This window comes from Syngnathus acus, chromosome 4, assembly GCF_901709675.1.
Source record: "Syngnathus acus chromosome 4, fSynAcu1.2, whole genome shotgun sequence".
Taxonomy (NCBI): domain Eukaryota; kingdom Metazoa; phylum Chordata; class Actinopteri; order Syngnathiformes; family Syngnathidae; genus Syngnathus; species Syngnathus acus.
Genome location: NC_051090.1, coordinates 2,364,735 through 2,378,989, shown reverse-complemented (window position 1 = coordinate 2,378,989; position 14,255 = coordinate 2,364,735). Strand labels below are relative to the sequence as shown.

The following is a 14,255-nucleotide window of genomic DNA, read 5'->3' as shown; positions in this document are numbered from 1 at the left end:
GCCTTTGTGTGTGTGTGTGTGTGTGTGTGTGTCTCAATCTTGATGTGTCAAGGTTTGCTACTGTCATTGTTTAAAGGCGACATAAAGTGATATGTAGCAGCCTGGACGCCAATAGTAACAAAACACGACTCAAAATGACAAATTCCGGCGGGAAATATCAACCTTGGTTTCAAATGTCATTCGTTTTTAAACTACATTTATAAAATAATTTCAAATAAAATACATATCTTGTGACATTAAATTTTGGTTACATTTGCATTGTTTTTTTATTTAATTTTTTTCATTTTGATTTTTAAAATGTTTTTAATTTGAGCAATTTTTTTTGTGTTTAGCTTTGGAGCCACCTTGAGGCCAATGAACATTGTAGGGTGAAGTGAGGCACTTTAGTCAAGCCGTAGTCTATAGTCTAATATAAAAAATTGCTTTGCTGCCATTTAGTGATATTTACAGGCAATTACAAACATTTTTGGGTATGTGCCAAACAACAGATTTTTGGCTACGCTACAACACATGGAAACGACTGAGGGGAAAAACCGCCTTACGCCAAAATCGCTTTCCTCAACGGGGAACAATAATATTTATTATCCAGTGTTACGGTACATATATGGAAAATACACCATATGTAATGATGTATTCAACGAGCACGTCGTTTCTTCATCGGAACGACAAAAATGTTTGGGATGGAGAAACGTCTGAAAATCTCAAAGTGCTTTTAAGGGTTTTTTTTCTTCCTTTGGCCACTCAAATCTTTGTTTTTGTTTCCAGCTGTTTTTCAGACTTTCAAGTAAAACAGTTACAAGCTTTTGTTTGGTTTGGGGCAAAACAAGGGATTTAACATCACGTTGTCTTCATTCCCAGCTTAATTGGATATGAAAGAAGGAATGGAAATGCAGCTGAGAGGGGGCTCCTAAACTATATTGAGCTAGGCTAGGCTAGCTAAGCTAAGTCTGCTGGCTGCTAGTTGAGGCTTTCAAGGCATACTTTGGTTAACACTGTTAAAACACAATGAGACAATAAACATCAGTCCCGCAAGATTGGGCTGGAATGTCTTTGGATTGTTCACTGGAATGTGTAGAAAAGACATTAGCGTTTGCATTCGTCCAGCAAAACGATAGCACAAAATGTATACATGTGAATGTTAGTGCCACACCAGAACGGGAAGAAAGAAACTAAAAACACAATGACAATAAAGTCTGTAAATGGCAGACGGCCAACATAATAAAATGACTGTTGCTTTTCTTTTCCTGCAAAATTTGGCAATCGTGTTCAAAGATTGATTTTTTTTAAAAGACTACTTTATAAGTCTAGACATGTGTTTTTTAACAACTTTAAAATTTGGCATGAAAACTATTATGTCCTTTTGTGACCCGTTTCCTTATCGTTTTAGTCTTTTTCTGTCTTTTTGGTGCGGCACTAACACTGCAATGAACCGAGGTCACTGTGTGCTGGAAAAACAGCCGTCTAAGAGAGACACAATCAAGGCCGCAGTTTCGTCAAAGCACTTTGTGTGTGGAAAAAGAAAAGAAAAAAAAAAAGAGCGCGAGAGAACAGGATATATATCTATCTATCGTTACAGACTCGGTACTGATATGCATCTTCTGTGGAAGATTTAGTTCTCCTGGCAAAAAAAAAAGAACATCCAGTTCTTCTTCCATCTCCCCAAATAACATTAGATAAAATAAAGTACCTATTTGCATCCTTTATAAAAGAAGCTCTTTGGAAAATCGAATAAAAAAACGTGCAAATTAGAAAATGGGGCGATGCTTCAGCCGATGCTGAGCATCTCCTGCGAGTTCTTAGTGTACTTGACGCCTCTGTCGGGCGGGAGGTCAATCCGGACTGACAGACTGGCGTCGGGGCGCTCCGTTTCCTCACGGGGGCGGCGGGGGTCTTTGGAATTTGTTTCGGGGTCGGGGCGTGCCGCCGTCTGGATCCCGCTCATGTTTGAGATGTTCCTACGAGGGTCTTTGGCAGTGAGCCGGTCCAACTGCCGCCCCACTTGCACCGGGCTGGGAAAGATCGTGCCTTGACACGCCCGGTAGAAATATCTGTAACACACACGATTATCGGGAGCCCACATATTTGGATTATTTAAGAAATACTTTTGAATGATTTAAACTGAAGTGATTCGTTACTCTTTCTGCATTATTGAGTAAGCACCGTCACATCAAAGTCACAAGAATAAGCTCGCAGTTAATGTTAGCACACGTACCTGGGCAGCAGCGCCACTGCCGGCGTGATGAGGCAGAGTAGGTAGAATGAGGGGTCCTGCAGCAGTCTCTGCATGGTCCAGTAAGGGTTGGAGGGCGAGTAGCAGGTGGGGCATGAGGCGTTGTAGCACAGCGCCACCGTGAAGAACAGAACCACGCTGAAGCAGATAGACAGCCAGTTCATCCATGTCTGAAACAAGAAGTGTCGCTTAGATAATATGCACAGTCTGTCTTTGAAGGACACCTGGGGAAAAAACCCTGGATGGTCTGAGGTTTCTCACCCAGGTTTTGGTCTCCACCCCCAAATGCAGCAGAATGGTGAAAACAGCGATGGTTGTGACGGGGGTCCCCCATGTAAACAGGTCGACGTCGGAGTCGGCGTAGGCCTGAGGAGGAAAGGAGCCGAGTTACGAGGCAGGACCGGACGGAAATGAAGAAATGACACCGGAGGGGGGCACACTCACAAAATAAGGAATGAAGAAGCAGATGAGACTTTGGTAGAAAGCGTCGATCATGTTCATCCAGAACATGTATGGCTTGTATTCCTTTCAAGTGGCCATCCAAAGAAATGTTCAAATTTGAATTTTTAACGTTTCAACAGAGGGGGGGGAAAAAAGTGACGCAAACCTGCCCACCTCCGAGTTCTGTCCATTAATGTAAAGCTGAGGTAGTTGTTGCAGCGTCTCGGCCGACACGTCCTTGTCCAGCGTGCCGGTGACGAGTTGCGGGAAGGCGGAAAACATCAAGTTGAAGAAGATCAGATACCACTGGTCGATCATGGCCGAGCCTGAGAAACCGCAGTAGAACTGATACCAGAAGATGAGCGCCACGAACATCTGCGGGGGAGGGCGGAGGTTATTCTTTGTCAACTGCCAAGACGGAGTACGTGAGGCCGCGGCGACGTACGACGTTCTTGTAGAAGAAGTAAAGAATCATGTTGGCCAAGCGCGAGTAGCACCAATGCCCGTGGACCAGCAGCAGCTTCTGGAGGTAACGGAAACGCGGCATGGCAAAATCGCTCGCCATCACAGCCTGCCAGACAACAAGAGACGCAAGTCAGCCGTAAGGCCTACGCCGTAATTGGTTGCTAAGCCTCGGCGGCGCGGTCAAGCGTTAGCGGCCTTGGTAGCGCAGCTCTCCTGGCTTACTGCTGATCTCCAATAAACGGCGTCTCCACGGGTTCATCGGAAGGCGATAGCGAGCGGGGCTCCCGCCTGTGAAATGTGCATCTCAGCACACGTGGGAGTGAGCAGCGCTCCCTTTAAGAGAGCCCGTGGCTAACGGTGATTAATCTCGCGCGCTTACACCCCCACCCCCTTCCTCCCGCCACTGTTACAGATGGGAGTCTTTAACAGATGTGCTACGCCCGCCAGTTAATTGGGACTCTCCGTTATCGCCGTGCGAGATCATCACTACCACCTTCCTGGAAAGGCGAGCTAAGCGGGAATAGGCGGCCGCTGGTGACGAGGACGCCGACTGTGACCTTGGTGTGATATCAGCATGGATGCTGTGAACGAGCAGGGACCATATAAAGATGGCCGCCAGGTTTGCGAAAAACAGCCATTAAAGGCGACTGGAAATAATTCACCGCCAAAAATCTTTTTTTCCATTCTTTGCTAGATGTGTTGCTTCACCTAAAAAAAGAGTGTCAGAAAAACTCACCTGCATGCCCTCCTGGCCCGATATGCCCACGCCGACGTCAGCAACCTGGATCATACTGACATCATTGGCTCCGTCGCCTGAGGGAAACAAACAAAAAAACAAAAACAATTCTGACTTCCTTTTTGACATGGCTTTTGGTGGCGACTTTATTTGTCATGTCACTTCTTTGTACCTATGGCCAGCGTCATGACTTTGAGCTTATTGCGCACCAGCTTGACCACCATGCTCTTCTGCAGCGGCGTGGAGCGGCAGCACAGCACCGAGCGACAGCTGCGCGCCACCGCCAGGAACTTATCCTCCAGGCTGCGGTCCAGGGCGTAGGCCAGGGTACGCCCGTCGATCACCAGGCCCAGCCGGTGCACGGCGGCGTGGGAGGCCGACGACCAGTTGGTCGGGGGAGGATCCGGATAGATGTGGAAGTGGGCCAAGTCGCCTTGGAAGGCCTTGGGCGAGCCGCAAAGGAATTTGGCCTGGATGTAGTGGAGACTCTCCTCCAGGAGCAGGGAACAGGCCTCCTGGTTCATCAGAGACAGGCATGGTCAGGATCAAAAGATGAAGCAACTCACCTGCTTCACATCTGGGAGACATCGGACTTTCTGCCATTGCTTCATCTTTAGTTTTTTTTTTTTTTAAGACTTGATTTTTCTGCATTTCACTTTGTTTCAGTGTGTTACAAAATAGGCTTTGCTCACCATGGAGTCGGCATTGAGAGTCAAGATCTCCTCCTCGGGGTCCAGCAGCTTGCAGGCGTAGGCGATGTTGACGGCCGTTTCCTGTTTGTCGCCCGTCAGCACCCAAATCTGCAGGCCGGCCTTACGCAAGGCGTCGATGGTTTCGGGCACGCCGTCCTGCAGCCGGTCCTCGATTCCCGTCGCACCTGTGAGGAAAAATATTGTGGATTCCCAAATCAGCGGGTTTTCTTCCAATGTTTTAAAATAATTTTATTTTGGGAATGTTTTTTGTACTGAGAATTAGTTTACCCAGGAGCTGGAGGTTGGTCTCCAGACGCAAGGCCGACTCAAAGAGCAGCTCCTCTCGACCCTGGATGGCCGTCTCCGCCTCTAGGTGGCGCTGCAGCCAGCAGGCATACTCCTCCTTGCTCAGAACCTGTGGTGAAGGGCATAATTCAGCCATGTGGTGTCGTGACACAGATTGTGGGTGAGTCATGAAGAATGGTTGAAAAGTGGATCTTGAATGACTTTGCCCCAATTACCTTTTTGGCAATGCAAAGCGTGCGTAGGCCGTCAGCGGCGTACTGGTTCAGGTAGTTCTGCGTCCTGTAGATGATTTTTTTCTGCCGTTTTCCCCTGGAGTTACCTTGGAAACACACACGGCACAACAGGGAAGAGAAGGAAGACGCTGATGAGATTGGCGGAAGAGCCTTGACACGTCGGCGACGCGTTTGGATGCCCACCAACGCCATCTGCGTTTGCACCTCCAACGCTAGCCCAACTTATAAGCGTCAAGAGAGTCCTGTCACATTTTTTTTAATTAAAAAAAAAAAAATGTTGCTCGTGAGCACAAACTTTGACCCTTTTCTGCTTCAACTGCTGATCTTGCTTCACGGTACAAAACACCCGACAAGGTTTTCTCTCAATTACTTTCTAAGCGGGTTTAATATGATCCAATATAGTGTGTTTCCCCCGTGGAGAAGCGCACATGATCGCTAGTCTCGTGTCTCGCGGCCAAACAACGAAAGAGGTTGCCAGGCGCTAATGTAATAACAGCACAACCTCATAGGGAATGATGAGCACACTCTCGTTATCTTTATTAACTTTGGTCTAAATGTTTTCTTGAAAATATTTAGACAACCTTTACCAGAGTGTAGAAAGGAGAACGACAGGGTATATATTTGCCAAACAGGAAGATGCACAATTTTTAAAATTGGGCCTGTAAATGTCGATGAGTACTTTTGATGACGTCACAGCGTACGCTCGGCAAGCAGTACGCTGACGCTGAACAACTTCCCGGTTGTGTGAATGGAGCCATTGTGAAAGCCGGGTTCGCCTGGCCATGAGCTTGCACTGGCTCTGCCCCTCTGATTGGCTAGCAGCACAGTAGTCAGTGTTGTGCCTCTGGATGGCGGGAGAACCTCTGGCGGCGAGAGACGCCCCGAGCTTTTTATTGAAGGAGAAAATGATGCAACCCGGCCGCTGCTGCACATCGACCAAAACGGGAGGTGTGTCCGAAAAATGACAGGACTGGCGCTACCCACAAAATAGCTCAAACCCAAACTAAACATTTCGAGTTTACCTTCGAAGAGCTGAGGCAGGACAACTCGTGGCTGCTTCGCCATGACAAAATTTATATTTTCATTTGGATAGGTTAGGCATAACGTGGGAATGGGGAATTTATAGCTTGCGTTTTGCTTGACATGTTTTTTATTAATTTATGGCTCCAGTTGCAGTAGTTTGATATTGCATTATAACACGGGCGTGTTTGCCAGTGATTGTCAAATGGCATGCTGGGAGGTGGCCAAGCCTTCTGTGCAAGCGCATGTGAGGTTGCTTTTGTATGCCTGGAAAAATAACATCCTCAACAGGACCATAAATACAACAATGATTTGACACCGCAGAGGGGAAATGAACTGCGCAAGCAGCTTGTGGATTTGTTATTGTTTTTTTTCTTTCTTTTAGGTTCAAGGTATGCAAGCAGCAAGTCAACCAGCAGCTTATAAAGCACAAAAATAAGTTTGTCCTACCTGCGTTGGGGGATTTAATGAGGTCCATGATGACAGAGTCGGCGCCTTTGGTGTAGACGGTGATCTGTTCTGTGAGCGGGTGCTTCACCACCACCGACATGCGCTTCCTGGTGGAGTCGAAGCCCAAAGTGTGCAGCAGCTCAAAGTTCAGCTTCCCCAGGTGGGGCAGATCCACCGTGGTTTGGTCCGGGAGCCGTCCCACCAGGGAGCACTTGTAGGCCCTGGCGGCGTAGACCAGCGCCGCTTCGTCCGGCGACTCGGCCTCGTAGCGCAGGTCCGCGCCCGCCGCGTTTTTGAGTTGACCGTCGTGGGTGGGAGACGAGGGGCTGAAGGCCGTTGCCACTGCCGCCGCCGCCTCCTCGTCCAGCTTGGTGAGGGTGCTCTCGGCCGAAGGGGACGACAGCAGGCTGGAGCAGCCCTTGTTGGAAGAGCGGTTGGTGACGAGACTCGAAGAACTGCTGCTGTTGGAACCCGAGGTCAGGCGGCTCGGCGTGAAGCGTTTGATGAAATCTTCGATGGTTTTGACCGGGGATTTAAGCTCGAAGCGCATACGGACCTGGACGACACACACGGGGGTAAAGTCAAGGTCATGCTCCACCCATATTAGATGATGTGGGGCAAAAAAAGCTGAGCAATTTAGCTTTGCCCATCTGTCTAGGATACCTGAAATAGCTGCTACAAACCAAAATGGAGGATTTTGCGTCATACATACAATAGTTGGTGCCATGGAACATTTGCATATAACCTTTTTTTGTTAGCTGCTTTCCCCCCTCGAGGCAGCATAGTACAATAGTGGAGCCGAGCGACTGAGCGTGCGGCCTGCTGGCATCCAGCCTTATCGCAGGCGTGCATCTTGAACCTATAAATCATTCGGTCGAAAGCCACAAGGGCGTGCTAGCAAAAAAGGTGAACAATCACAGTGGCAAAAAAAAAAAAAAAGAACAAAGCAAGCAAAGAAATACGTGCAGGCGAAATTTCCACATGAAACTGATGAGATGGTAACTGAAGCTAACACGCTAACAGAATGCGCTATCACGAGGAGACACCTGCGGAGGTTCGTTACCGTGTGCCGAGGCTGGTCGGGGGAGGACACCACCACCGTGTTGCAGAGGGTCAGCGCGATGAAGAAATCCATAATGTCGCCAAGGTCGGACGGCAGCTGCGACATGGGCTGGCTGTGGAAGCGCATGAAGTCCATCTGACTGGCGCATTCATTGACTTTGTCCATCAGCTGAGGGTCAGGTGTGATGTCCTTCTCCTGCAGGCACGAGGGGAACCAACTGAGTGGGGGAGCAGATGGCCGGGGAGAACCGTGCGAGAAAACAGGGGGGGTCGGCCATTGAGAAGGATGATGGATAGTGGGAGGAACAACTTTAGAGGACACGAAAGTAGGGGACAAAGTGAAAGACAATGGAGGTGAGTGACTGAAGGAGAGTGAACAGACAGACCATGGGACTGCTGAAGGCCGTGTGTTTGGACAGGATGCTGGCCCTCTTGGCCTCGGCCCTGCTGCCCGTCCTACGGTGGGACTTGGTGCTGTGGGAGCGCAGCACCACCTTGATGCTGTGGTGGCTGCCCACGCTGTCTCGCCTGGGCAGCGTCCCACCGCGGGACGGACATTCCTCCTCCTCCGAGTCCATCTCCTGGTACATGGCGAGTCTTCTCGCTGGAGGTCAACACAGATCATTCACTATGATGTCACTCCAGAGTAGATGCTTTGTAAAAATGATTATTCTCACCGTTGGCGTCGTGCGAGTACTCCACGCCCGCCACGGTGCAGCGGCGGAACACCATCTTGTTATCCGTGAGCGTGCCGGTCTTGTCGGAGAAGATGTACTGCATCTGCCCGAGGTCCTCGGTGATGTTGAGGGCGCGACACTGCAGGTGCGAGTCGCTCTCCTCGTCGTACAGCTCGGCGTCCTGGTGGATGAAGTATACCTGGCAGATCTTCACGATTTCGATGGACACGAACAGCGAGATGGGGATCAGCACCTGGGCGGGGAAAAAAAACAAAACAGATTTTGTTGGCTAAAAGGGCTTAAAGTAAAAACTGAATCAAGATGCTAGCTGAATGCTAAATATGCTAAGCGTGACGAACAAGCTTAGCAAAGGCAGCTGGCAACTCTTCCTGTCCCTTGAACGTCAACACAAAGTCATGTGCTGTTACAAAGTGCGTCAAGAAATGTCAGAGCGGCAGGGGAACCCCCCCCCAACCCCCTTCCACCAATATTTGTTTGCGCAAACTGACACCAACTTCACATCTGACCAGCTCAGGGTGACATTTTTGTTTTGTTGATGTCAGCAATTTGTCAAACAGAAATAAATCAATGCAGCCTGACCCGTAAAAAGAAACATTATAAAGAGCCATGGTGAAGTGTTGAAGATACAGACTGCTACATTAGCACCTTTCGCTAACTTGTCGACAAACGTTGTTCGGGTCAAGTCAGCTACGCTAGCTTCTCATCCTCAGGGAACAAAAGGTAAGCCGATGATTCAAACCTGTAAGACGATAATCATGGTGAGGAAAAGATAGATGGCCGACAAGACGGGCGACAAGTCCGTGCCCTCCGGACTGAGGACGTCAAAAATGGGCCTCTTGTCACCGTACTGAAACATCCACAGCCCGTGACCTGTGGTATAAGAAAGAAAGAAAAAAAAAACCCCCCGTCACAAACACCACCAACTTTGGTTTGAGTGTGTATGCATTGCGGCGGTACGCACCAACGGCCGCGAAGGAGCACATGACCAGCAGGATGATGACGCACCAGAAGACGTCCACATTCATCTGTCTCTCCAGTTTGCTGCGCTTGTAGCGCGGCCCGTTGTTGTTGAGCATGGCTTTGGTCTCGTGACCTGTGGACACGCACCGTCTCAGGCTCGGTCGCGTAGGTCCGGTCATTGCGAGGGGTCGCCGCTCACCTGCGTAAATGACGATGCCCACCGCCTCCTCCGTGTTGCGGATGGTGCAGCCCCTCAGCAGCAGGTTGTCTTTGTAAAGCGCGTCTCGTCGGCCGCTCCGGTGGATACTGCCAAAACGAATCAAGTAAAAAATATGGTACTAAAAGGTTGACAGAGGCAGCGGGAACATTACATCATCAGCCAAATATGCAACACAGCCGATTTGTCAGTTCTGAAATTTTCCAGGAAAATGGGACAATTTGGGCTTAAAAAAGAAAAATGACCGATGGCCCGCTCAACGTGAAGATTTATGGATTTTACACCGCCGTGGCAGAATGTCATAGAAGACGGGAACCATTTATAGCGCCCAATACCTCCCACTCAATTACCTACAAACCGTGGCGGCCGCTCCAAGGAGAGAGAGAGAGAGAGAGCCCTTATCTCAGCGCAAATTCCTCAAGAAAGCCGAGTCTAATTGGCCCGTGACGACCTTCACACGACGTTCTTTGTGGATCACAACACAAAACATAATTCACTAAGCTAACGAGTTACAATACTCACATGTAGCCTCGGAATCGGTTCAAGTCGTTGTTGGGCTTCTCGCACTCGATGACGCTGTCGTACTTGGACGGGTCGAAGTCGCAGACCTGCGCCACGGCCACTTCATTAGGCACACCGTGTCTCACGCCGGCGACGGGAAGCGACGCGGGCTCACCAGGTCGTAGAAGCTGCGCACCACCTGGCGCTGCTTGAGGTTGGTCTCGCCGTCCAAGGTGGCCGTCTCGATGTGGCACAGGCGGTCGGGGTCGCTGGAGCTCAGCAGCAGGACGTCGGCCGGCAGGATTTCGTTGCAGCGGAGACGGATAAAATCGCCCACGTGGACTTCCTTCCAGAACTTCTCCACATAGCGCCGCTCTATCCTGGTGACCAAAAGAAAATGTTAAAATCCGGCATCAGCGTACGTCTTTGTATCACAAGGTTGAAGGGAGAATAAACTCGGCGTTTCTATTTTTAGCCTTCAAAAAAAAAAAAAAAGTTCACGCAGCTCTGAGAAGAATTCAGATATGCTGATTTCATGGTTCCTTACAAGAATGAGGGCATGTTATGAAATAAAAACATTATGTAGCTCGACCACTAGCCCAAAGTGCTAAACAACGGCCCAGATGTGAAAGGAACAACTTTTTGGATTGTATTCTTTAAACAAGCCCGACAGTTGCTCATTGGAAATCCCACACAGAAATTCAGCCGTTCACATTTTGTGTTGATTGTATTCTTTGAGGAAGGCGATCTTAGCGTTGCCCTCAGCTGAGAAAAATGCAGCGTGACTAATGAATTTACACTTGTTGATCAGCAGAGCACATGACTTTTGTCGTCTTTGACCGACCGCACTCCACACAAGTTACGTTGATTTGTCATGTTTGTTGTAGCGACAAAAAATCTTCAACACAATACAAAAATATTCACTGATATCTATTATTTATCCTCCGAAGATTTTTTTTCCAAGTGCAATATTTTAGGGTTCAAACAGAGTTCACGGCAAAACCAGCCCGGTCCAAAAGCCAAAGCCAGAGGTTGTTTGGTTTACACTAGAGTTCAACCAACAAGAGCCAAGTGATTACTCATTGTAAACTTCTCCGGATGCCTCAAGTCTACGTTTACTCACAACCCCCGCCGGGCCAAATCCCTCAAAGGGGAGGATGAGGGCAAACATCAATGCTTGCATTATCTAAATTTGTTGTAAATATTAGCGTTTCGGGACACAAGCGGGTATTTCCTGCCACGTATGCGCTGGCATCACCTGGATAGAGTTGAATGCAAGAAGTACGTCACTTAAGGCTCCAAAAAAGTAAAATACACAGAGAGAGCCTTTTGACTGCTGTGAATTATGCTCTGTATAAGCGCCACAGCCGAGCTTTTCATTAGGGCGGGAACGGCCCACAAATACAGGCACAGGATGCCTGAGGACACCGGACACTTTCTTAGGGACACACAATACTGACTCTACAAAGCTACGGCTCGATTTTGCTGCATATTCTTACTTGATGTGGAAATTGTTTCAGCCCAGTTTTGCAAATTCATGGAGTCATGAACATGTATTATGGATCTGACTTCAAAGACTGGACAGTTCTGTCTTTTGTCACAAAGGTATAAACTGACTTTCAAATGATCAGTCATTGATACAAATGTAATGTATTGAAAGTAGCAGTGGTATCGATTACTTGGTATCGGTATCAGTGAGCACGCGAGAGCCTGTTTGAGTACTGGAGGTCTGAAAGAAAGTGTCATTAAACATCTCAAATGGATATTAAATTGAAGTCTTCATGTTAGAAAAACAGTTTGTTGATGATCTTTAGCGAAGTGTTGTCAACTTTCCAAACAGTGTTTTTGCGTTACTCGCCTGCTGTAGACAAGACAGTCCATGTGGTTGATCTCCGTGTCGGACCTGTGTCTCCGGTAGTCCTCCCACAGGTCCTTGATGGCCGTGACCGACAGGATGAAGACCACCGGGGCCAGGGCGAGCTCGGGTTGGAAGGCGTTGACCACTGGCACGAAGTTGAGCAGCGCGATGAAGACAAAGTAAACATTGGCGAAGCGGTGGAACTGCTCGAAGAGATTCTTGGGCAGGAAGGACAGCACGGTGTACTTGGTGGTCTTGATTTTGTTGTCGGCGTAGTGTCGGTTGGGGCTGTCGTTGTCCTCCTCGCCGAGGATGTTGGCATGGACGCAGCGGGTTTTGCCCTCTTTTTTGCTCTTTTTCTTCTTCCGCGGCCCCAGTTTGACTTTGGAGGCTTCTTCGCGGCTCGCCATGGCCGACGAAGACTTCTTTTGGGGAAGGGGTGGGGAAGAGACGCCACAACTTTTCTCTGGCACGGCGGGGAGAAACAGTTCGAGCGAACCGCTAGGTGATCATTCTTTTCCCCTCCCTGGTTCGGCGTTTCAGTTTCCTTACGAAAGCAGTTCCTTTTCATCCATGTCTTCACTCCGCCCGCCCGGAGGACAACTTTTAGCTTGTTTGGGGCTTGTCTCTTTTTTTTTCCACTTCGGAAAGGATGCTGATTTTGGCCCGCCCCGGCTTGCCGATCTACAAGTTACCTGGATGTGGCACACTAGCTAGCATAAGCATTAGATTACAACGAGCTAAGCAGCTAGCGTTATCTTGTGTAGATCGACACTCTTGGCTGGAAACGTGAGACTCAAGACCTGCCACCCGCCCCGGAGCCCAGCCCCGCTGCTCCCGCGACTGCCACGCGGTATTCCCGGAGTTATGTTCCTGTCCTGTCCACAGGAAGTTAGCGGGCTGGGTAACAGGAGCTCATTTTAAAATAAAGGATTGATCTCTCAGAACAAAATGGTAATTGAATTCGTGGGGGAAGTGGTCGTATTTCAAAGCACCCCAATAGGAAATACGTACATCAATGCCTTGAGATACAAGGGATCCGACTTACGAGTATTTCTGACAGGAGTCGATTGCTTTGATAGCAAAAGTTCTGTATACAAATGCTGTATCGTGGCAATGGATACTACGCAACTGACTTCACAGGAGTGCTTTAGGAATAGTTTGTTGCTACTCCCAGTAAAGGTCTACTGTCAAAACAAACAAAACGAAGGGATGGTCAACTGGTGCCTTGCAGGCCACACGCGGCCACAGTCTAAGCAGCCCGGGTCGCAGCCTGCTTCCCGAAACACATTGGAAAGAAAAAAAAATAGTCTGCTGGCATCGATCCATCAAATAAAGCTCGACTATTTCAGGTATTTCACCAATATGCAACAACGCCGTGTTGTAATAATGCAGCCAGATGCAGTTGGAAGTTATCACAAAAAGACAACATGAAATAAATTCAATAAAGCCATTAGATTCTAAAAAGCCATAATACTTTCCAAGGCCTGAGCCGTCAAATGTGAATCCAAAAGAAATACAAATAATAAAATAGATGAGTTCTTGTTGGCGTGGAGAAGAATTCCAACTATCCTCAAGATGGATGAGTGAGCAGTGAGGTGAATTGGAGGTAGCATTCTGGCCTTGAAAAGCTAGGAAGAGAAAGAAAATACTCATGTTGCAGTAAAAAATGATAGGATTACAGAAGAAAAAGAAGAGTCTTCTGGGAATAGGGGAATACAATTTCACAAATTAGAATTTAGATTGCAAATGTAGGTCAGTGCTTCCAATAGTGTTTAAGCTCTTGCTTGAATATTCTATTGAGGGCAAAGACATTACTATTTAATTCCAATATCAATGGAATTGAAAAACTTTTGAAGCATTTGTGTTATTTCGATACATGGTGAAAAGGAAATGGTAATATTAAATGGCCAAAAAGGTGGAAACCCGTAATAACATTTAGTCAAAGAAATAAACCACTATATTTTGCCAACAGTAATATCACGATGCTAAATGTTAGCTCAGGGGACCACTGTAAAGCTCCTAATGATATTGGGAGTGAAATGATTGTCTAATAACTTCCAATAAGCGCTGATGATGACGAGGCCGTGAGGGGAGATTGATGTTTGCCGCTCGTAATCATGAATAGAATACATTAATGTTTCACTGTATGCATAATCAGATTGGAATGCATATACTGAATAGCTGTAATATCCACCGAGGTCTAATCAAAGTATGCAGTGTGGCCCATTATTTCTCTGCCACTTTTCTAGCTAATTAACTTGTGCTTACAGTGACGCCGAGTGGCCATAAAGGAGATTGCAGCTTACAATATTTTTACAGACGCGAGTTTTATCGGCGTGATTAAGTACAGTAGTTCAATTTAAATCCCACGATACAAAATAAA

At 47.9% G+C, this 14,255-nt stretch overlaps 1 protein-coding gene across 1 annotated transcript; it reads right to left on the bottom strand.

Moving 5' to 3' along the window:
- Window positions 1-551: 551 nt before the first annotated feature.
- On the bottom strand, window positions 552-14,221 carry atp10a (ATPase phospholipid transporting 10A). The gene is made up of 21 exons (XM_037248660.1): window positions 11,870-14,221; window positions 10,187-10,391; window positions 10,033-10,118; window positions 9,493-9,599; window positions 9,295-9,426; window positions 9,073-9,203; window positions 8,313-8,565; window positions 8,022-8,239; window positions 7,637-7,831; window positions 6,574-7,129; window positions 5,086-5,189; window positions 4,853-4,979; window positions 4,565-4,749; window positions 4,045-4,387; window positions 3,873-3,949; window positions 3,117-3,242; window positions 2,846-3,046; window positions 2,675-2,755; window positions 2,492-2,596; window positions 2,213-2,400; window positions 552-2,048 (listed from the first exon to the last, which is right to left on the bottom strand). Exons 1-21 carry the CDS (start codon window positions 12,277-12,279, stop codon window positions 1,766-1,768), a joined length of 4,113 nt encoding a protein of 1,370 aa, XP_037104555.1. The 5' UTR covers window positions 12,280-14,221; the 3' UTR covers window positions 552-1,765.
- Between the last annotated feature and the right edge of the window lie 34 nt (window positions 14,222-14,255).